Below are 21,921 nucleotides of genomic sequence, written 5' to 3' on the forward strand. Positions count from 1 at the left end.
ACAAAATGTAGTCTCATGGTTTTATTGTGTCGACAAATGAATGCAAAGTTTGGCCTTCTGCCCAGAGATTATCGATTCCTCAATGTCAGTCGTTTGCAGAAAAATCGTCGTCCGCTCCTAACACTAAAGGCATCTCTCAGCTACTACGTAGGGCAAGTACATTATACCGAATATCCTCTTCACTATTAATTAGACCGAGGGATAACTGCAAAAGGCATTATTCACTGTCACTCGATTGGGTTCGATTCATGTCCTTGACCGTGGGCATGATAATTATTTATCGCGCGGCATTCTTGGTCATCCTGGGAGATTAAAGATACCAAATCTTCTCACTGTCACAGACTTTCTTGTTGATGACGTCACTACACCGCAATTTACCATTTTGCGTGACGCGCTGTCGGAGAAGGCGACCGGTCATTCACAGTCAATGTCAAAATTCTTGGAAAGCCGAGCGCGAGTCGAACTGCAGTTAGACATTCAAAGAGCGAATCAGATTTCAATAAATATATTATCTACGGAGGTCCAATTGTTTCGACGTGTTCTGCATACTTTCTATCGAGATCTCACGTTCGTCTAGTACTGAATCTACGTATCCAGCTCGAGGTCTAAAAATAGCGTACTTCGATTAAATAGGTTCTCCGCCACGCACTCGGGGTTCATGACCCAAAGTTGTCTACTTGTCCGCCTACGTATGCCGTAGTTTTCCGTGCTTCGTGTGTGGTTCCGGTTCTGCGTATGGGTGACTGACCAAAGAAAGTACAAGTAGGCCGTAGGGTTTCTACACCCGTAGACTGGTCACGCAGTTGAACTTTTTTCGTCTTTCCCTCACCAACACAAATCCGCGAAATCGCAAACTGCAAACCTGTGTGCCGACACAGAGAAATTAATGTAAGTTCTTTCGAAACCATTACCATGAGTTATTTTATTCGTTCCAGATATTGCGGAACTACCGGTCAGTCTTGTTCAACCTTGCTGTTCTATCTGAGTTCATAGTTCGTGCGAAGGCTGCGTTTTGGGCGAATAATTGAAAGTTCTGTTCATCATTGCTGTTGTTTAACCGGGCAACATCCCCCCACCACAAATTTTCGGTTTCTCCTCGATCGTTAGTCAGAAATCAATCCCAATCATTCGACTATGTAACCCCAAGCATTCCATTTGATTATCCGGTGCTATTATCTTTCTGGAAGAAGTGGTCCCGTTGATTTTGTATGCATTGGTTTGGCATCAATCACGAGGTCCCCATTTTTTCAGATACCTCGAATTGTCCGAATTTCCCTCGACTTTTCTTGAGGATCTCTCCTTCCCAACCGCTTGAAGTAGCATATTCCAGGATTTCGCCGCAGTTACTTTCTTATCGTAGCGTTAGAGACGACTTCATTTGATTTGTCGTCCCCAAAGATGTAGGAGATGAATTTGGTGGTGATTTTCATTTCTTCCATTGTCTCCTGTGCGTCGGAAGTAACTTGCGTTCGTCATCCAATTCAGCTCTGTCGGCTTCTCACTCACACAAATTCATTCTTCTCATTATTACTCAGCTGTCTAATTTGAAAATGTACTTCTCCAAGCTCGCTGTTCTCTCCGCACTGACTCTTGCCATTGGCTCAGAAGCTCTGCTTACCAACCCACTACAGACTGGAAACAAGGCAACCACAAATGGGTAAGTTTCTCGCCGCATCAAAATGTATTCACCGAAACACAAGACCATGCTTTGCTGACAAGAGCATCCTTCACTTTGTCAGATTGAAAGATCGCGCCTATGTCACCCGTGACATCAAGACTCCTGACCCGATCCCTGTTTCTGGACAAGAAGAGGCGATGGAACTCATGAAAACTGGACGTCTCTACCGCTACAATATTGGCCCGAATGAGGAATCGGTCGTCTCCGTATGCGAACAAGAAATTGCCGCCTATACCGGTCACAAATACTGTGTCGCCCTCAACTCGTGTGGATCCGCCTTGATGTTGCTGCTCAAGACAACTGGTCTCCAAGCTGGTGACAAGGTTCTTAGCAACGCCTTCACTTTTGGTGCCGTTCCTTCTGCCATCGAGCATGCTGGCGGAAAGGCAGTGTATGTCGAATCCACCATGGACATGGTCATAGACTTAGAAGATATGGAGAAGAAACTCACAGATCACCCAGATTGCAAACATGTTCTTATTTCTCACATGCGCGGAAAGCTCGCTGATATGGCTGGAATCAAGGCCCTGTGCGATAAATTTGACGCGATTCTGTTGGAAGACTGTGCACATTCCCTAGGTGTAGAATACGCGGGGAAACACTCAGGTCACATGGGAATTGCCTGCGCTATTAGCAGTCAATCGTACAAGATGATCAACTCGGGTGAAGGAGGCTTTTTGCTCACTGACAATGAGGATATTGCCGCCCAAACTGCTGTCTACGCCGGTGCCTACGAAGGTCTTTCTGCCAAACACGTTACTGTACCGAGCAAAGAACACTTTAAGGATTACCCAACAACTCTACCGAACTATTCTCTTCGAATGAGCAATTTGGCAGCGGCTGTCATTCGTCCTCAAATCAAGACTCTCGACGAGCGAATTGCCAAATATAACAAACGGTACAACGATCTTGTCACCAACCTCGAATCCCGTGTTGGCGGTCACATGACATTCCCACAGCTTACGCCTGAAGTAACAATGATGGTTCATGATTCACTTCAATTTAACCTTGACAAGAAATTCTCTCCCGAAATCATCGAAGCGTTCATCGAAGAATGCAAGGAACACGGACTTCCAGTCGAATTATTTGGACATAAGACCAATGCACGGAATTTTGTGAATTGGGGATTTGCACCAGCCGAGGATCCTCTGCCGAAGACTGCGGATATGCTCTCCCGTGCCTGTGATGTCCGAATGCCACTTATGTGGGACGACGAAGATTTTGAAGACATGGCGAACGTCCTAGTGGAAAGCGTAGAAAAAGTCCTTGCGGACGCCGGAGTTGAGTAGCCGTTTTGTTCAGTTTTGTGATACGGTTCGTGTATGAAAATATTGGAAGCACGAGGCTACTGATGTACAGTTAGGCATTAGACCGTAACATTCAGTAAGCACACATATACAGCATCGAAACTATATCCGACGCGTCCTCGTAAATCGAAAGAACATGAACAGATTTTTTGCAACATGTGCTCAAAAAGTCAATCTACTACTAAATGGAAAGGGTAACATCGTAAAGGTTGCATCTGTTGTGCATGGATTTATATTTTTCTGACACTGAAATCATAGATTAAGCATCATCTCCCTTCCCTTGAGTACTATCGACCCGCACCGTAAACTGCCACCTCTTTTTACCCAAGGTCGGACACTGTCATAGACAAAGCATCTCCCTTCCTCTATCGACGCACGTCGTAAACTGCTACCTCTCTTTACCCGAGGTCGGGCACTGCTGATTGACTGTGATTCAAGCTGTGACCAGCTCCATGTTATTGCGTCCGAAACGATCTTTCTACGGGGAGTCCCTGATTTCCCTCTACCACTGAAGCAATCGTTTTGTACAATTCTAGTTCCTATGGCAAAGTATTGCACTTGGCATCACGTTTTACATGTCTAAGCTTGCTACATTCGTGTTTCTGTAGCGAGTCGTCCAAAACGGCATCCCCGAAGTGCCGAATCAACGAAATATACCCATAACACTCACAACTACCATCCTCAGCTATTTCCATTGCTGTTGGTCGAAGCAGTATTTCGTAAGATCCACGGATGCTTCGGGACATTTCGTAAACACATTCTTTTGTTCGGCTCTTTTACCAACAGCTTACGGATAAGGTCTTGGGCATCCTCCGCAACACCACGAGGAAAAACTAAGTCAACCCTTGAAATCCGTCTGTATGTCGCTGAATGTCCTTCGGCTTCAAAAGGCGGGGCACCAGTCAAGAATTCGTATAGGAGCACCCCTAGGCACCAGACATCCACATTCTCATCGTGTTCTCGTCCTTCTACCATCTCCGGAGGAAGATAATCGAGTGTCCCGCACAAGGTGTTTCGTCGAGACGTCGGCGCATGCACAGACCAACCAAAATCGGCAATTTTGATTTCGCCATAGGCACCAAGAAGAAGGTTTTCTGGTTTGATGTCTCGATGGATGACATGCTTGCTATGACAGTAATTCAACGCGAGGGCCAAGTCCGAGATGTACTGAGCGGTCGTTCCTTCCGAAAATCGTCCACGGGTAGTTAGCTTTTTGTACAGCTCTCCGCCAGGTGAGTATTCCAGAATTAAGTAGATGCGCTTGTTGTCATAGAAATATCCATACATTCGTAGAATATTGGCATGGCGCAGGTGGCTTTGAATCTCGATTTCACGGCGTAGTTGATGCTCGACACCAGCCTTGAGCAATTGAGATTTTTGGAGGACTTTTATGGCCACAATGTACTTGGTGCGTTTCTCCCGTGCGAGATACACGGATCCAAACTTACCCCGACCGAGGGGTTTCCCTATTTCAAAGTCCTTCAAAGACCAACGTTGCCCTTTCTCGGCCTCGCTGTGCCGGCTGTTGGTCGAGCTGCTCGCTAGTGTTATCGTTGCTTCTGCGGCAAGCGAGGCCTCAAAAGCAGCTTTTGGACTCAATCCACGTTTCCAGCTACCTTTGACCGGGGAATTTAATTCCGCATTCTCTTTATCCATGGTAGACATAATATGGAAAACCTGTCAATCCCGATTCTTCAGTGCTGTGGGTGCTTTCAAATGGGGCAAGGCAGGGCCGGGCCCATCCTTAAGCCACGGAAGCCTTCGCAACTAAACAACTTCCCCCCCCCCCCGTGAGCGAGAGAGATAACCGGAAATTTAGCGATTCCTTGAAACGACATTTCAAGCGCCTTATCAATGAATAAGTGCCATACTCTAACTAATCATTTAAGGCGATTGCTGTTGGCCGTTATTAAACGCTATGCAATTATAGAGTTATCTAACATTATTTGAATAGTTGTATCTTATTTCAATGGCACCGTAAGAGAACCTGTGTCTTCTGTCTTTTTCGGTACCCGGATTTAACCTTCGACTCTTGTCTCGTTGCGACGACGTTCTTTCTTTTTTGAAAAGGATTTTTTTGGTCTGGCACAAGGCAAAATTTTACCCCCTGTTGGAGACTTGGAGCGCGAAAAAGCTTCACAACTGTTCTATCGCATAAGACTACGCGGTTCAACTCGTGTTAGCAGGATAGGCACAGTCCACGGAGTTTACCTCAAGTATGTTGGGCTTTCTGCTCTTTCTTACGCCAGTTTCGCTTTTCTTATGAAAAGGGAAAATGGCGATAGCCTCTCCCTGACTGAGCTCCTCTCAACTGGTTCGAACATGCAAATTTTTTCCGCACTCACTATGGGATACTCTACGATCTTGAACGGCGTCATCGCTGTGCTTTTCAAACTTGAGGTGGGCATGGGGATGGTCGGAAAAAACAGAAAGACGGGCAAAATTCCAACGTGGAGTTACATTCTTTTGTTTCCCTTTCATGTTCCGACTCTTTTGTATACACATATGCATACGATGCATAGTACGTATAAAGTAAAACGTGATGGCAAATTTGTTCAAGAAAAGGTTCCGACGGCATCAGAAGTCCAGCCCGGCTGGTGGGTTGGCGGCTGCTACGCGCACGAGCTGAAAAAGGACTGGGCTGGTGTCGTTGATTTGACGGTGGAATTTCCAGAGTCTTGCATCAAACGCACCCGAGGCTACATTTCTCTGCCAACTTGGGACGGTGTCCCCTGTTCCCCAGCTCAGCTTGAGGAGGCAGCCACTTTTGCCGTCAACGCTGCTCAGCAAGGGGGCGATGTACTTGTCCACTGCGCACACGGACGGGGGCGCAGTACCACCGTTATGTGTGCTTGTCTCGTCAAAGCTGGACTCTTTGATACGTGGAAAGAAGCTTTTGAAAAAGGAATTCAGCCCCAGCGCTCTGTATGTAAATTGAACAAAAGAATGCGGGAGAACCTCACAGCTTGGCAAGAGCACTATGTCGACGGTGAACCTAAGAAGAAGGGCCAATAGGCTGAAGTTTACTCAATTCTTCGTGGGAAAGTTGACTCGAACGCGTTGCCACTCAAAGCGGGCATCCTGACCTTGCCAATGTATACGATGACATAGCATATTTTAGCAGTAAGCCACAAGAGACAGAGCTACGTAGTTTACCTTATTTCGGTGCTGCCATGTGAGGATGCTAGAGAGATAGGTTTACAGTTTTGGTCTTTACTGAAAGGAATATTGCGTTGGCAATCAAGGTGGAAAACGCTTCCCTAGAAGTAGCTCTCAAGGTAGTTTACGCAAATAGACGACCGACAAGGTATAGCTGTCACGGTGGAGGACGGCTACAAGATAGGGCTCAATTTCCCAGCACTTCCGAATCAGTGGTAATCCATTGATACAAACGCGGGTTCGGGAGTCTGGGTACAGACTTCTTAGCCGATCCGACAAATAGTTGGACGCCGTTTGAATCGTTTGTGTTTTTCCCACTATCTATCTATATGTTCCTTGTGTTGCTGTCCATCGAATCGTCCTTCCGGTTCCCCGGCATAAATCGAGCACGGTGTCCCTAGACGTTCATTAGGGTTCGTATGTTCCTCCCAGACATACAGAACCTAACGTTCAGACCAACTACGTGAGCCCAAACTATGGATTTCAAATGAGTGCCTTATGTAAAGGTTGCTACTGTGAAGATGTCTCACTTTGGATTTCCGATACATATTGTCCTGTACGCGAGGCCACGCCCGAGGTTCTGTTCTGACAAAGTCTCGAAACAGTCAATCGCGTTGGATCGAAAAAGGGTCATTTTCCCTAAATGGTTTTGTCGTTCGAACGTTTTGATTGGTCATATTGGGAGCGTTGTGTCGTGTTGCATGTCATGTTCGTGCACGTGGTACCGAACTATTCTGTGTGGCGCTGGCAGTGGGACAGCCGAATACCGCTGGGGCGTGGGTAAATGGGTATATGTTAACGCAAGATTTCTACGCTCGTCGAGGACTGTACGTCGGGTACCGATGAAATAGACAAAAACGGCCGCAGCACACCTTCCCACGCTCCGAGAGAGGTCGCTTCGTCGAATGCGGACATTTCAGCGCAACACCCGGCGAAACGTTTTGTTTCTGCTAGACGCGAACTTTTCGTTTTGGAGGTTGACATTCAGGGTTTCTTCCTCTGTAATATATCTTTTTCGAGTTTTTACGAGAATTGGACGACTACCTCCCAATACTAGTGAAGTTGAGCAAGATGCAATCCAATAGTGGTGGGATGCCTGGAGGTAGTATGAACGCAACGTCGATGCAAGACATGCAACGTTTGCAGCTCCAAATGGCGCAGTATCAACAGCAGCAGCAACAACAACAACGACAGGCGCCCGTCGGAAACCAGCTACTCCTTAACAATCACAACAGTGTGTCAAACCTAAATATGCAGCAGCAGTTTCCCAGCAACACAAACAACGCGCCTACCGCATCATTTGTGAACCTGTCGACACAATCTGGCGCCGCAGGTCGTATGAGTAATCCGGCGCTTGCCATGATGCAACAACAGCAGCAGGGAGTTGTGACAGGTAGCAATGGCGCTTCATTGATGAATTCCGGGGGTCCCAACGCGGCTTCCATGTTTAGTTGGAATGGAATGCAGCAGCCACAGCAGGGTCAGAACGCGTCGTCGATGGACGCCAGCACCGGAAGTAGTGCTCGTCTCATGGCTATGGCTAACATGAATCGTATGAGTATAGGGGGAGGGGCCGGTACTATTTCAGGGCAGGGGAATAGTATGAATCCGTCTACGAGCACAATGCCGAATATGCAGACTTTACTTCAGCAGCAGCAGGTGAACGCCTCTCATACACCAAATCAGATGGGCTTTCAGCAGCAGCATCACTTGTCGGGGTCTCAGATGGGATCGTCCACAAATACGAATCACACCAACGGTGGAGGAGCACAGCAGCTTATGCTACAGCAGCAGATCGCGAGTTTACAGAAGCAGATGCAATTTCAACATCAAGGTGGCATTGGAACCGTATCAGCTATGCAGAATCCTTCTATATCCAATGCAACTGTTGGCAGTGCGGGTCCACGGGCGGCAAACTCGCTGCAATCTCACCAGCAGCAACTTCTGCAGCAAATACAGCAACAACAGCATGTTGGGCCCGGGCCTCCTTCTATGCCTGCGCAACACCAGCAACCCTATCAACAACACCAAATGTCTGCCGGAATGCAGTCTCTGCATCAGCAAGACTCGACTCCACAAAATATGATGAATATGCTTCAACAGCAACCTCAATCTCACGCCAGAAATAATGCCATGGCTAACGTGATGAGTGATCAATCAAGTCAGACTCTTAGTCGAAGTGGGTCCTTAAATGAGCAACAGTTGCGAATTCATCAGCAGAATCTGCTGCGTGCTTCATCCGGGCAGCAAACCACGGTGTCGGATACGCAAGAAGCGGCGAAGTCCGTAAGATCGCAGCAGCAGTCACCAAGTCAACCGTCCAAACAACATGGAATGCATCCACAAAATGCAACGTCGTATCAACCATCCAACAATATTGTACAGGGTCCATTTGGCGGAATGCATGGCTTGCCCAATCAGCATAGCATGCAAAGTGTGTCCAACCAACAGCTAAACAATCATGGGAAAGCAATGCCGATGCATTCCGATGGTAGCACTACTTTAGGCATGTCCTCACATGGGAACAATAGCATGTACAGTGGGCAAATGAGTGGTAGTAACGCTTCTCAGCAGCAGGGTAGCGACGATCCAATTTCCATTTCACAGCACAGTAATTTAAGTGCTGGTCAGCTGTCACGCACTCATCAAGCGAGCAGCAATGACTCTGGACAAAAGACTTTTCTGGATGGTAGCTTTGCTGGGGGCTGGCAATCTAACGATGATCTGCCAGATCGACGTCGCGTTATATTTAGCATTTTAGAGGTGATTCGGCAGATTCGGCCCGACGATACGAGCAAAATGTCAAACAAGTAAGTTCTTTTCGAGGTTTATTACGTGGTGCCGGCTTATGACAAGTTTCTCAGCTAGCTCTTTCTCTCTTAGACTACCTCATATGGCAAAGAGCCTGGAAGAGCATTTGTATCGATCGGCACACAGCAAAGACGAATACATGGATTTTTCAACTCTGAAGGAGCGTTTGCAAGCAATTGCGCATGGACTTGACCTGCACAGAGGTTCCTCTTCGCCAATGGTTTCCAAGAATCATGATACGACGCACTTGCCCCAGCAAAGTAGTAATCCAAGCTATTCAAATATTGAGTCTCAGCAGAATTCTTTGCAAATCGGCTTTCCGCCAAGCTTGACTGCATCTGGTCCGACAAGTCAGCAGCATCAAAATGCGGGTTGGACGGGTCCATATGATGTAAGTTCCAAGGATGTGATGAAAATTCAAGGCCAAAACAACGCCGACAATTTAGTTGTGCAGAGAAACGCAGCTAGTCAGCAGAGCTTTGGACGTATTGCTGGTTCGAATAGTCAACATGGAGGCATTATGTCGGGATCAAATACCGCTGGTCCAAACCACAACAGCGGAATTTGGCCAACGAATATGGGATCGTCGGAAAGTTTGGGTCAACCGAGCATAGGGAATGTGGCAATGAACGGCGGCTCGCAGCATCAATCCTCAATGAATCAAGGGATGAACGATATGGCGTCGATGAGTCAGACTTCGCAACAGAACGATTTTGCTGGGTCTTCCCTGTTTATTGATCCTTTGCAAGGCTTCAATTGGCAGAGCGGTTTCCTTTCGGACTCAAATATGCCTCCCCCTGTCGGGAATGGTATAGTTAACTCGGATTATCCAAATACACCCAAGTACCAGGATCCGGGCGTAGCGCAGAAGCAGAAGGTCATATTGCAGCAGCAACAGCGATTGCTGCTACTTCGGCATGCCAGTAAATGCAAGGCGGGATCAAACTGTACGACGAAGTTCTGTTCTCAGATGGTGACCTTGTGGAAGCATATGAAGACTTGCCGTGATAAGAATTGTAAGACTTCTCATTGCTTGAGCAGTCGTTGTGTTTTGAATCACTACCGTATTTGCAAAAATCAAGGCAAGACGTCGACTTGTGAAGTATGCGGTCCTGTGATGGCGAAAATCCGTCAACAGGAGCGCGACGATGGTACTGGTGATCCCTTGGCCACCGATTCCTCTGCCATGAACTATCTTCAGCCAAGCTTGAATGCTCTTCCAAATGTGATTCCGACAAAACAAATCGGTGGTTTGTCACAGGTTCGACGGAGCGATAATATTTTGGAAAATTCTTGTCAAAGTGAACAGGTCCAGCTGCAGCAATTGCAGGCGCAGCAAATGAAACTTCAAACACAGTTGGATTCATTGAAGCAGCTTCAGAAACAGCAAGAGCAATTGCTCGAGCAGCAGTCGAGAATACAGGAGCAGGCGCATAAGGTCAAGGACCCAAGCTCCCAGCAAGCACAACAATTGCAACAACAGCAGCTTCTTCTGCATCAGCTACAGAAACGATGCGAACAACAGCAGCTTCAGCTACAACAAGAGATTCAGTCCCAATCGAGAACAGCTGGTTTGGCCCAAGCTCAGGCTCAGCAATTCCAAGCGGCAGCACAGTTTCGTACAAGTGTACAAGAGGCCCAGATGTTGCAGTCTTCATCACCAATTATTCCTGGATCCTACGGGGAACCAACAGAGTCTAAGAAAAAGCGGCATACGGTAACAAAATCCAAACGAATTTCGTCGAAAGGGAAGCGTGGTGGGAAAGGGAAAGGACTTCGGGCTGCGGTTGAGGTTCTATCATCCCATGATCCAGCCGAAGATAACTTTGATCCATATGCCTCGCCAAAAAAGAGGGGTCTGTCTTCTTCTTCGAAGCCAGCGCAAAAGAAAAGGAAGGCAACTTCCGATAAAGAGGCTGACCCAGGCGAAAGGGCGACAGGAACTGATATTGTGGAAGACTCGACGCTGGCGTATGAAGGCAATACGTCTTTGCTTCCGTTCATGAGTCTAGTCAGCGTCAGAAAACATGTGGATTCTCTGAATAAAAAAACAAGTCTTTGGTCTCGCATGGTGACTTACAAGTGTCTTCCAGTCATTCAAGAGCTCATTGACGACCAGTTTGGGTGGGTTTTCCACGACGCCGTCGATCCAATTGCACTTGGCTTGCCCGACTACTTTGATGTTGTGAAACATCCCATGCATCTCGAGCTTGTGAAGAAAAAACTGGAAAATGCGATCTACTGTGACACAGACAGTTTTGCGCATGACGTTGAGCTAGTTTTTGAGAATGCTATTTTGTACAATGGGGAAACCAGTGAAGTTGGAGAGCTAGCGAATAGTTTCTTGGTCAAGTTTGCTCAGATATACGAGAAGCTCATTGCAGGTATGTATTAGTTGTGATCGAAGTAGTCGTGTATTTCGAGGCTTTTGTTCACTTATATTCAATCAATTTTTCGAAAAGGAATCGAGTCGCCGCAGCAACTCGTGAAAAAGAATGGGGAGGCTTGTGCTCTCTGTGGTCTCCAAAAGAGACAGCTTGAGCCATTATCGCTTTATTGTCATGGGAACTGTGGTATGCAGCCTATCGAAAGGCATTCATCTTACTTTACCGATCACTCAAAATCAAATCTTTGGTGTTTATTGTGTTACGATCAGTTGCACGAAGAAAAAATCATATTGCTGGACGACGGAAGTGATATTAGAAAAAAGGATTTACAAGAGTTCAAGAATGACACTTGTCCTGAGGAAGCATGGATCACTTGTGACGAGTGTAATTCTCAAGTTCACGAAGTTTGCGCTCTTTTCAGCAGGAGAAACGAGGCAAAAGCTTCGTACACCTGCCCAAACTGCTATACCTCGAAATCTTTAGCGTCGCAAAGCACGAAGTCTGTGGCCAAGTTTGTAAAGGGGGCTGATTATTTACCACACTGTAAAATGAGTATTGATATCGAAAAGGGACTTCATAGAACGCTCCAAGATCTCTATGATGCCAAAGCGAAAGATGAAAAATTGGGGGCCGGCCAAACTGAGCAAGCGGAGGGTCTCACTGTTAGAGTGCTATCAAATGTAGAAAAGAAACAATCTGTAGGAGCGAGGGTAAGTAAAAAGCGGAGCTTCCAGTCAAATTTCTTGGAAGTTGTTCTCATTCTGAGGTTCCTCTTCACAGATGCAACGCTGTTTTTCCGAAAAGGGGTACCCTTTAGAGTTTCCTGTACGCTCGAAATGCATTGCCCTCTTTCAAAAAATCCACGGTGTTGACACCCTTCTTTTTTCAGTCTATGTGTATGAATACGGGCAAGAATGTCCAGCTCCGAACAAAAGAAGGGTGTACATTTCTTGCTTAGATTCTGTTCAATATTTTGAGCCCAGCTGCTACCGTAAAGCGGCTTACCAGGCAATCATTGTCGAATATCTGCGTTACGTAAAGGAGCGAGGCTTCCATACGGCTCATATATGGAGCTGTCCTCTGACGCCCGAAGACGGATACATTTTCTATTGTCACCCATCGCACCAACTTATACCGCGAGAAGATATGCTTCAGTCATGGTATCATCAGCTACTAGAAAAGGCGAAGTCAAGTGGTGTTGCTATTAGCACCACCACGCTCTATCACGAGTATTTTGAAGGTGGGGCTGATTCTACGAAAATTGAGCAACAAAGGTTGCCGACCTGTCTCCCATATTTTGAAGGTGACTACATACCTGGTGAAATCGAGAATATCCTGGAAACAATTGATGAAAAAGAAAATCAGAGTAGTGTCCAGAAACTGATCATGTCCCTGCTTGGGCAGAGGATCATGAAGATGAAAGACAATTTCCTCGTTGTTCATTTACACAATGATGGTGTTGCTGCGGCTAGCGAGCAAAGCGAAGACGTTTCAAAAGGGTGTGACGGCTGCGACGAGAAAATAGTGCTCAGCAAGAGATCAAGTACAACTGAACCGGGTTTGATGCGGATCGATGTAAGGGACGATGATGTAGCAATGACGGAAGCTGACGCTTTTCCTGCCCGGGAGGATCCTACTGTATTGAAAACAGCTGCTCCACCGAAGAAGGTAAATACTCCGGAGAAAGCTACACGTTCAATGGGAGAGGCAACATCCAAATCTGAAAAAACTGAAGACAAGAGTGTTCCAACACCTGGTATGTTGCTATTTGAAAAGCCTGGGAGCGACACAAGTCTTGTTGATTCAGCTAAAGACGCAGCAAATGAGGGTGTGGCCCCAATATCAGTTTCAATGGGAGAACCAACAGCCGAATCTGAAAAGAGGAAAGATAGATATGTTTCGACAGCTATTGTTTGTGAGAAGCCTAGGAGTAACTTCAGTCTGATTGAATCAACGAAAGATACAGCAGAAACCGCTGCGGCCCCCGATTCAATTTCGATAGTAGATTCAAAAGTTGATTCCAAAGACACGGCTTATTCAACAACTGGCGCTTTGCTTTGTGGTAAGCCTGGGAGCGACATAAGCCCGATTGATTCAGCCGATAACGTCAAAAATGAAATTGAGCTTCCTGGTGTAAGAGTAGCTGGAGTGAAAGAAGAAAGTGGAAGCGAGGGATTGCGGGAGAAAGTCAGCCTTGCGCATACTGGTACGTCTAACGACATACATCTTTTGTCAAGAGGCGCCACTGATGCTGATGTGTCTAGAGATAACGCTCATGTTGGCGCAAACGCAGTTTGCGTTGTAGAATTAAAAGCTAACGATGAACCTCCGCTAGAAGAATCGGGCGGTAACGGAGGCCTGACAAACGAAAGCGATGGGGTCGCTGCTTCACTCATAGAGAAACAAGCTACCATCCAGATAGCTGGAGGGAATCTTTCCGAAACCCAAACGGAGCCAATCGATTCGGAGGATGGATGTATCGACGATTCTGTCAACACTGCAGTCCAATCTGGCGAGTTGGATGAAAAGGAGGGAAGTGCAACAGAACAAAATCGGGATGAAGTGATTGCCACCATCGACAAGAAAGCGAGCAAAAGGCTTATGGACAGCGCGATCTCAACCCACACTGAACCCACCGAATCTTCGAGTGAAATTTCGACAAAAAGTGCTCTGGCGAGCAGAAGCCCTCTCGTCAATAGAAAGAGGCCGCTGAATTCGGTTGAATCCAACACATGGGATGAAGATGCTCCCATTGAAAATGCTTTGTTTGAAACCCCACAGCATTTCTTAAATTTTTGTAAAACAAAGCACTTTCAGTTTGATGAGCTTCGACGAGCCAAACACTCCACTTTGTCGATACTCTTTCAGCTGCACAATCCTATGGCTTCACACGTTCTTCAGCAGTGCGGATCGTGCTACCGAGATATAACCTGCGATGCCAGGTACCATTGCAATGTTTGCTCCAACTTCGACTTGTGCCAAGAATGCTACAGCTCAGTAATGAAGAAGGAGTTTGTTCTGAATGACTCCCGCTTCGCTCATGACACGAGCCACACGTTTTCTCCCATTGATACGGAAATGCTTGAAGAAACGAAAACACGCGAAGAACGTCAGAAATCCTTAACGGCGCATGTTGAACTCCTGGAGCACGCTGTACCTTGCCAAGGCCCACCAGCATGCTCTCTGGAGAACTGCCAGCGCATGAAAAAACTCGTCGAGCACGTGGGAACTTGTATGATCCAACCAAAGAAGGACTGCAAGATTTGCAGTCGACTCCTGTCGCTATGTACAATACATTCGCGTTTGTGCGCTATTCGCGGACCTTGTCCGATTCCCTTTTGTGACCGAATCCGAGAGCGCAACAAACGACTACGCCAGCAGCAAGATCTTGTGGACGACCGGCGCCGACAAGCTCAAAATGAATTGTACCAATCCTCTGAAGAGCCATCTATAACAACTTGAGACTGCAAGTCACTGTTTAACGTCAGAATGTCGTTGCTGTAGATATGTTCCTTTTCATTGTTGATGCTGGGATGAGTAAAGTTGGTTTTTTAAAAGACTGCAGTAGTAGGTTACTGTTAGTTGCCAAGAATACTGCTTGCGCCTTGCTTCAAATGACGAACAACTAGCTGTAGTAGCTTACAGTTAGCCACTAACTGGAAAGAGATTTCACAGACAATTTTACTCCTTACATCAATAGTAAAGAAATTCTCTATCTGGGTGTTGGACAGACGAGAAATGGCAGTTCGCTGTAAAGTACGACCAATCTGATCAGTAAAGATTGGGACATGGTAGTAAGTCGGCCGAAGAGCAGCCAGGCCCCTTTCGATCGGTTTTAAGCTACGAATAGTCTTGAGTTTTTGCGAGGCACCTCAAAAGTCCGCCTTTCATAAATTCGTTACATTGGATCGGAATACGTTTCGTCAAAATGGGAAAGAAGACAAAGCAACCCTTGGCCCCTGTGGAACGCCTTCAGGAGTTATCTCTAATTAAGAAAGTGAGCGAAGAAATGGCGCCCCATTTAGATGGCTTGCAAGACAAGACTCTAGCCGAGTTCGTCATTTCCATGACTGAAACGCAGGTGAAGAAAATGCTCAAAGCGGATGATCGCGATGACTTGAATGCTGTTCAAGGCCTTCGATCAAGTCTTATGGAGAACGGATCGGCTAGTTTCCCATTGAGTCTGTGTTCCGTACTTGTGACGTTGGTGCGCGACCAGAGTCCGAGGATCGAACGATTTCGGGCAAAGCTGGCGGAAAGGCGTAAGAAGGTGGGCGTACAGAACGACAAACCCCACGTTTTGGCTAGCATGGAAACGTCATTTCGAAAAGAAGAGCTGGGTACTGAGTTTCCTGGTTTGGCAAAACCAAATCTTTCCCATAGTATTCCATTAGACGCAGACTTCTACGAACACGTCTCGAAGAAGGAAGATGATATATACAACGTGAACAAACGACAGGCCGTGGAATCTAGGCAACCTCGCAATGTGTCCAATTTGCCTTCGTGGATGACAAAGGACGACTCTGCACTTCCTTCGAAACGTCCTCGGCCTGACGACACGTTGGAACTCTATTGTATTTATCAAGGAACAGTACAGAAAATAATGGATTTCGGAATGATTGTCGACCTTAGAATAGGTAGCAGAACGGAAGAAGGCGTAGTCTACAACTCTCATGTGTCAAAATCTCGGACTGAACATCCAAAGGATGTGGGGTTTCGTCGAGGGCAGCCTGTCCGCGCCAAAGTTATATCATTAAAAAACTCAAAGGTGATTCTGAGTCTGAAAGACGTTGACCAAGTCACCGGAAATGATCTGATGCCACATAGGTCTTTGGCTGGGGTAGATACAGGTGAACTAGCTCGTGGCATAACCAGTACAGTGGATGGGAATATTGGTGGGATAGCATCCTCAGTGGTGCATCCAGGATTAGATGTAGCAGCTTTGAAGCGAAGAGAAGCCGAAGAAGAGGCCTCACGAGCGGTGCAGAGCCACATGGCAAATGGACATTATGGCCCAGCTTCACAGGAACGCCGAGAAGAGGGTAGAACTTTTCGAAGAAAGAAACAACTGAATGAACAGGAGCTCTTTGAAGCTCAACAGCTCATACGATCAGGAGTCTTACCGGTAGATCAGTATCCGACATATGACGCAGAAGGGGGACTTGGTATGTTAGCTGTTGAAGAGACCGAAGAAGAGACCGAAGTAGAGTTGGCGGAAGTAGAACCTGCCTTTTTGAGAGGACAAACTCGACGGACCGGTCGGGATTTAGAACCGATCAAAATCGTCAAGAATCCGGATGGATCGCTACAACGCGCTGCCATGCAACAAGTTTCTTTATCTAAAGAGCGCCGAGAACTGCGACAAGCGCAAGCAAACCAGCTAATCGACTCGATTCCAAAGGATTTGAATCGACCTTGGGAAGACCCTTTGCCAGAAGCCGGGGAACGGCACTTTGCTCAGGAATTGCGCAGTATTAATATAAGCTCGTTTGACGGCGCCCCAGAGTGGAAGAAAAAAGCAGAGAACAAAACGTTGTCGTATGGAATAATTTCAAGCAAGTCTATTAAAGAGCAACGAGAAGGGCTCCCCATCTTCAGACTCAAGAACGAGCTTTCTGAGGCTATTTCAAGCAATCAAGTTTTAGTAGTGATCGGAGAAACTGGATCTGGAAAGACCACCCAAATGACCCAGTACATGCACGAGTTAGGCTTGACGAAACGTGGGATGGTTGGTTGTACGCAACCGCGTCGTGTTGCTGCAGTATCCATTGCCAAGCGCGTTGCAGAGGAGTTTGGTTGTGAGCTTGGCGAGCAAGTCGGATATTCTATCCGCTTTGATGATATAACATCCTCCGAAACATTGATTAAGTATATGACCGATGGAATGCTCATGCGAGAGTACTTGGCGGACAATGATCTGAAAAGATACTCCGCACTGATGTTGGACGAAGCCCACGAGCGCACCGTTCATACCGATGTTCTCTTTGGATTGTTAAAAGATTTGTGTCGACGCCGACCAGATTTGAAAATAGTAGTGACAAGTGCGACGCTCGATGCCGAAAAATTTTCTACATACTTTTTCCAGTGTCCAATCTTTACGATCCCAGGTAGAACTTTTCCTGTTGAAATTTTATACACGAAAGAACCTGAACCAGACTATATGGACGCCGCATTGGTACGCAATTCGTCGAAGACTCGTCATAAACTTACAAAGTGTTTCACTCTAACCATTTCATTCGAATCATTTTTCAGATAACAGTTATGCAAATCCATTTGTCGGAACCGGCTGGCGACGTTTTAGTTTTCTTGACAGGGCAGGAAGAGATCGATACCTGTTGCGAGACGCTATACACGAGAATGCAAGCGTTAGGAGATCTAGCACCAGAGCTGATTATACTTCCTGTTTATTCATCGCTTCCATCAGAAATGCAGTCTCGTATTTTCGAGGCTGCTCCGCCTGGTTCGCGGAAGTGTGTGGTGGCAACGAACATCGCTGAAGCATCTTTAACGATTGATGGTATCTACTACGTCGTAGATCCAGGTTTCTCTAAGCAAAAAGCTTTCAATCCTAAACTTGGTATGGATTCGCTTGTTGTGACTCCCATTAGTCAAGCATCAGCCCGACAACGGGCAGGACGTGCAGGCCGCACTGGGCCTGGCAAATGCTACAGATTGTACACCGAAAATGCATTTAAGACGGAAATGCTCCCTACCAACATCCCAGAGATTCAGAGAACAAATCTTGGGAATGTTGTGCTTCAGCTCAAGGCTATGGGTATCAATGATCTTCTCGGGTTTGACTTTATGGATCCACCGCCGGTGGCAACGTTGGTGGGCGCCCTCGAGTCACTCCACGCACTTGGAGCGCTCGACGAAGAAGGCCTACTCACACGACTCGGTCGCAAGATGGCAGAGTTTCCTTTGGAACCGAATCTCTCTAAAATGCTTATTCTCTCAGTCGATTTGGGATGTTCCGAAGAAATTCTAACTATCACAGCCATGCTGTCTGTTGAGAACCCATTTTATCGCCCTCGCGATAAGCAGGCTCAATCCGACATGAAAAAGGCTAAGTTTCACCAAGCAGAAGGCGATCATCTTACGTTGTTAGCGGTGTACAAGGCATGGGAAGCTTCCAAGTTTTCAAATCCGTGGTGCTTCGAAAATTTTGTTCAGGCCCGAAGTATGCGACGAGCGCAAGATGTACGGAAACAGCTTGTCACGATTATGGACAGGTACCGCTTATTACTTATCAGTGCTGGCAAGAACTACAAGATTATTTGCAAAGCAATCACTGCCGGATTTTTTACGAACGCGGCCAAAAAGGATCCTCAAGAGGGCTACCGAACTCTGGTCGACCAAAACCCGGTCTATATCCACCCATCATCTGCAGTATTCAACAAAAACCCTGAATATGTCATCTACCATGAGCTTGTTTTAACAACGAAGGAGTACATGAGGAACATCCTCGTGATCGACGCCAAATGGCTGTACGAGCTGGCACCTTCATTTTACAAGCAGGCCGATCCGAACAGAATTACCAAGACAAAGCGCAAGGAGAAGATCGAGCCTCTTCATGACCGTTTCAATCCAAAAGATTCCTGGCGCTTGTCAAAACGTAAGGGATAGTGGTCAATGCCCACGACGTTACATATCAAATAATAATTTGAAAATTTACATCCTTGTGAACTATGTTTAGACGCAAAGCATTTATCAGATAACACGGAAACTGACAAGAGACTCTCAAGAAGTCCGAAAAGAATTTTATGACAATCGAATCAACCAGCGTTTCTCAACATTTTACCGTATCTTTATACATATATTGTGTATCCCCTACTATTGTCTTCACTCTTTCACAGTGAAATCCCTTTTCATTGGTTCGGCAAACAAGACTTCACCTCTAAGAGTAAATGCTTTGTGCTTCGGCCTCGGAGTCGGAAAACTCCGCACGTTAGTCACAGTCACAAACTGCTTGCATCTTCATTCTTTGAAATATCAGCTCGGCAGCCGCAATATTCTTTCCACCATGACTCGACAGGTCGCTTATGAGAGAAATCGCCGAAAATGATGGAGCCAGAATGAAGTTTCAGCTGATTTCTGCAATGCGCCTGTGGTTTCAATCGGCAAATGCACAAGCCAGCCATTTTGACATGCGTCTTTTTCTGTGGCTGCTTACAGTTAGAGAATTGATTCCGTGGCTTCTGCTCATCGATCAATTGTTTGTATTTGAAAAAGAATATTGGTAAGCTGCTTACAAATTGTGTTCAGATTATCTTCGTTGAGCTCGCTTGGTCCCGGCTTTCTTTCAGAAATCGCAGTCTGCCACTTTGCCCTCAGAAACCGAACAACCGCAGCTTTGGCGGCTCTGGCACTTCCGGCTATCGCTATCGTAGATAGAACTACCCTTTCAAAAGCCACGGTGGAAACAAATGTCAAAGAAGCTCGGATTTGGTTGCAGAACTGATGGGGGACACGGACCAGGGCAAGCCTCGTTTGCGCGGCATCATAGAACCGAACTGGTCAAAGGAAGGAATGTAGAGTAAGCAAACCATCATTTCGCCGCTTCCATTACCAAGAGAACCGACCAAGAGCCCTACCTTGTATGTCATTCGTATAAACGTGCACTGAATCGCCCCAGCATGTGAACGCACCATCTCGAATGGCCATCGACAATTCCTTCCGACCGAAAACGCAAACACCACAAGCTTTCTGAGAGGGCTTATTCTCACATCCGTACATGACATCTTCGTTGAAGTCTACTAGGACAAGAAGCCACCGAGTCTTGTGCCGAACCATCGTGTAGCAAATCGGCGAGGCGAAGCTATTACAACCTTAACTGGGTCAGTACAGCGTGTTGATTGTGAACAAAACCAATGGCCAGACGGATTCGCAAGTTCACGACAGCTTTCGACGGTGAGAATGATGGTATCGCTTCGGGTCGGGTCGGTACTTTGCGGGACTGGCAACGTCGGCAGAGGGACTCACGGTCACTTCACTGTCTGTATCGACTGACGACTGACTCGTCTGATTCACTGTCAGGTTTCTGATCTAAGTTTATCAAATGCTACTACTTGAGGTAGTCGTATCATTTGAAACTGCAACTTACAAAATCGAAGGTCCTTGCAACATTTCTGACATGGGTAATTTCATAGGATGTTACAATGTCGAGCTTGTATCACTCGGATACAACAGACCACTTTAGGAAAGGGATTTTTTTTTGTCGAAAATAGGATGACATCAACAGGAAGTACGTTCATAGCCCTTTATTTATAATTGGATGGGTCAATCCGACGTACGCATGTGTCTTTTGACCTTGTCATCCATAACCAGATTGACCCGTCACTGTGCAATACGTCACGCCAATGAAAGACCCCCGGATAAAGGGCCTAAAATTCAGTCTCGTGCAAAACACGCAGGATGATGCACCTGAACAGGTGACGTGTTCGCGCAGTCGAATGAGTTCCGAAGCCATCAGAGGCGAATTTATTTTGCAACTGTTTGACCCCATAAAACCATTCCTAGGAGATTTTGATAAACACTTGAAAATAACGATGAAGTTCGCTGCCACCATCCTTGCTCTTATCGGCTCTGCCGCTGCTTTCGCTCCGGCCCAAACAAGCCGTGCGTCTACTAGCCTTCAGTACGCGGTAAGGATGTCTCTAGTATCTTTGTTGAATCATATCCAGACCATTGATCTTACACGACCGTGGTCCTTCTTACATAAACCTGCAGAAAGAAGATCTAGTTGGAGCCATTCCTCCGGTCGGATTCTTCGACCCTCTTGGATTCGCTGACAAGGCCGATTCCCCCACTTTGAAGCGATACCGTGAAGCTGAGCTCACCCACGGACGTGTTGCCATGCTTGCTGTCGTTGGATTCCTTGTCGGCGAGGCGGTAGAAGGTTCGTCGTTCCTCTTCGATGCTTCTATCTCTGGCCCGGCCATCACCCACCTTTCTCAAGTCCCGGCCCCCTTCTGGGTCCTCCTCACTATTGCTATCGGTGCTTCCGAACAGACCCGTGCCGTGATCGGCTGGGTGGATCCCGCCGATGCCCCGGTTGACAAGCCCGGTCTTCTCCGTGACGACTACGTCCCGGGTGACCTCGGATTCGACCCTCTCGGCCTCAAGCCTTCTGACCCGGAAGAACTGATCACTCTCCAGACGAAGGAACTTCAGAACGGACGTCTTGCTATGCTTGCCGCTGCCGGTTTCATGGCTCAGGAGCTTGTCAACGGGAAGGGAATCCTTGAGAATCTTCAGGGTTAAAGAGTGCATCCATCCAAAACTGGAGGTATGGCTGGTCACATGCACAGAGTTAACAACCAATCCCTTTTCAAGCGAAGCTCGCATGGTCTGCCGCAACAAAATTTAGTTGATGCCACCACATAGAACGCTGTAACATAGCCTAAAGCGCAGGTTTTATAATCAAAATGTATGGAAGCAACTTTGTCCTTTTGAAGCGGCTTTCTCAACGTATGGAGATAGACAATATCTTGGAGATTTGTGCGTCTGGGTTTGATTGGTTTGCAATCCTTGTATAGCATTTACCAATTGTGCCGAAGTCGACCGAACTATTGTTTCC

The 21,921-nt window shown here is 46.8% G+C and overlaps 6 protein-coding genes across 6 annotated transcripts; 5 read left to right on the forward strand and 1 right to left on the reverse strand.

Annotated features, from left to right (window-relative positions):
- The first annotated feature begins 847 nt into the window (after positions 1-847).
- On the forward strand, positions 848-3,084 carry PHATRDRAFT_45701 (predicted protein). The gene is made up of 3 exons (XM_002179720.1): positions 848-888; positions 1,536-1,657; positions 1,740-3,084. The coding sequence occupies exons 2-3, from the start codon at positions 1,551-1,553 to the stop codon at positions 2,965-2,967; spliced, it is 1,335 nt and encodes a 444-aa protein (XP_002179756.1). The 5' UTR covers positions 848-888; positions 1,536-1,550; the 3' UTR covers positions 2,968-3,084.
- A 582-nt stretch (positions 3,085-3,666) lies between these two features.
- Positions 3,667-4,650, reverse strand: Aurora-A (predicted protein; the record flags this gene model as incomplete). The annotated part of the gene is made up of 1 exon (XM_002179914.1): positions 3,667-4,650. The coding sequence occupies one exon, from the start codon at positions 4,648-4,650 to the stop codon at positions 3,667-3,669; it is 984 nt and encodes a 327-aa protein (XP_002179950.1).
- Positions 4,651-5,331: 681 nt separating this feature from the next.
- PHATRDRAFT_35464 (predicted protein) lies at positions 5,332-6,000 on the forward strand (the record flags this gene model as incomplete). The annotated part of the gene is made up of 2 exons (XM_002179721.1): positions 5,332-5,440; positions 5,519-6,000. The coding sequence occupies 2 exons, from the start codon at positions 5,332-5,334 to the stop codon at positions 5,998-6,000; spliced, it is 591 nt and encodes a 196-aa protein (XP_002179757.1).
- Positions 6,001-7,215: 1,215 nt separating this feature from the next.
- PHATRDRAFT_45703 (predicted protein) lies at positions 7,216-14,932 on the forward strand (the record flags this gene model as incomplete). The annotated part of the gene is made up of 5 exons (XM_002179722.1): positions 7,216-8,954; positions 9,028-11,339; positions 11,418-12,052; positions 12,123-13,548; positions 13,636-14,932. The coding sequence occupies 5 exons, from the start codon at positions 7,216-7,218 to the stop codon at positions 14,802-14,804; spliced, it is 7,281 nt and encodes a 2,426-aa protein (XP_002179758.1). The 3' UTR covers positions 14,805-14,932.
- Positions 14,933-17,699: 2,767 nt separating this feature from the next.
- On the forward strand, positions 17,700-18,968 carry helicase_7 (predicted protein; the record flags this gene model as incomplete). The annotated part of the gene is made up of 1 exon (XM_002179723.1): positions 17,700-18,968. The coding sequence occupies one exon, from the start codon at positions 17,700-17,702 to the stop codon at positions 18,966-18,968; it is 1,269 nt and encodes a 422-aa protein (XP_002179759.1).
- Positions 18,969-20,859: 1,891 nt separating this feature from the next.
- Lhcx1 (protein fucoxanthin chlorophyll a/c protein) lies at positions 20,860-21,781 on the forward strand. The gene is made up of 2 exons (XM_002179724.1): positions 20,860-20,986; positions 21,072-21,781. The coding sequence occupies exons 1-2, from the start codon at positions 20,891-20,893 to the stop codon at positions 21,603-21,605; spliced, it is 630 nt and encodes a 209-aa protein (XP_002179760.1). The 5' UTR covers positions 20,860-20,890; the 3' UTR covers positions 21,606-21,781.
- The last annotated feature ends 140 nt before the right edge of the window (positions 21,782-21,921 follow it).

This window comes from Phaeodactylum tricornutum, chromosome 7 (genome assembly GCF_000150955.2).
Source record: "Phaeodactylum tricornutum CCAP 1055/1 chromosome 7, whole genome shotgun sequence".
NCBI lineage: Eukaryota > Bacillariophyta > Bacillariophyceae > Surirellales > Neidiaceae > Phaeodactylum > Phaeodactylum tricornutum.

What these genes read in the sequence shown, in the direction of transcription:
- PHATRDRAFT_45701 (XM_002179720.1), top strand. Translation starts at nt 1,551, where the DNA reads ATGTACTTCTCCAAGCTCGCTGTTCTCTCCGCACTGACTCTTGCCATT. An exon ending in AACAAGGCAACCACAAATGG is followed by an intron (nt 1,658 to 1,739) that starts GTAAGTTTCTCG and finishes TCACTTTGTCAG; the next exon opens with ATTGAAAGATCGCGCCTATG.
- Lhcx1 (XM_002179724.1), top strand. Translation starts at nt 20,891, where the DNA reads ATGAAGTTCGCTGCCACCATCCTTGCTCTTATCGGCTCTGCCGCTGCT. An exon ending in CTACTAGCCTTCAGTACGCG is followed by an intron (nt 20,987 to 21,071) that starts GTAAGGATGTCT and finishes ATAAACCTGCAG; the next exon opens with AAAGAAGATCTAGTTGGAGC.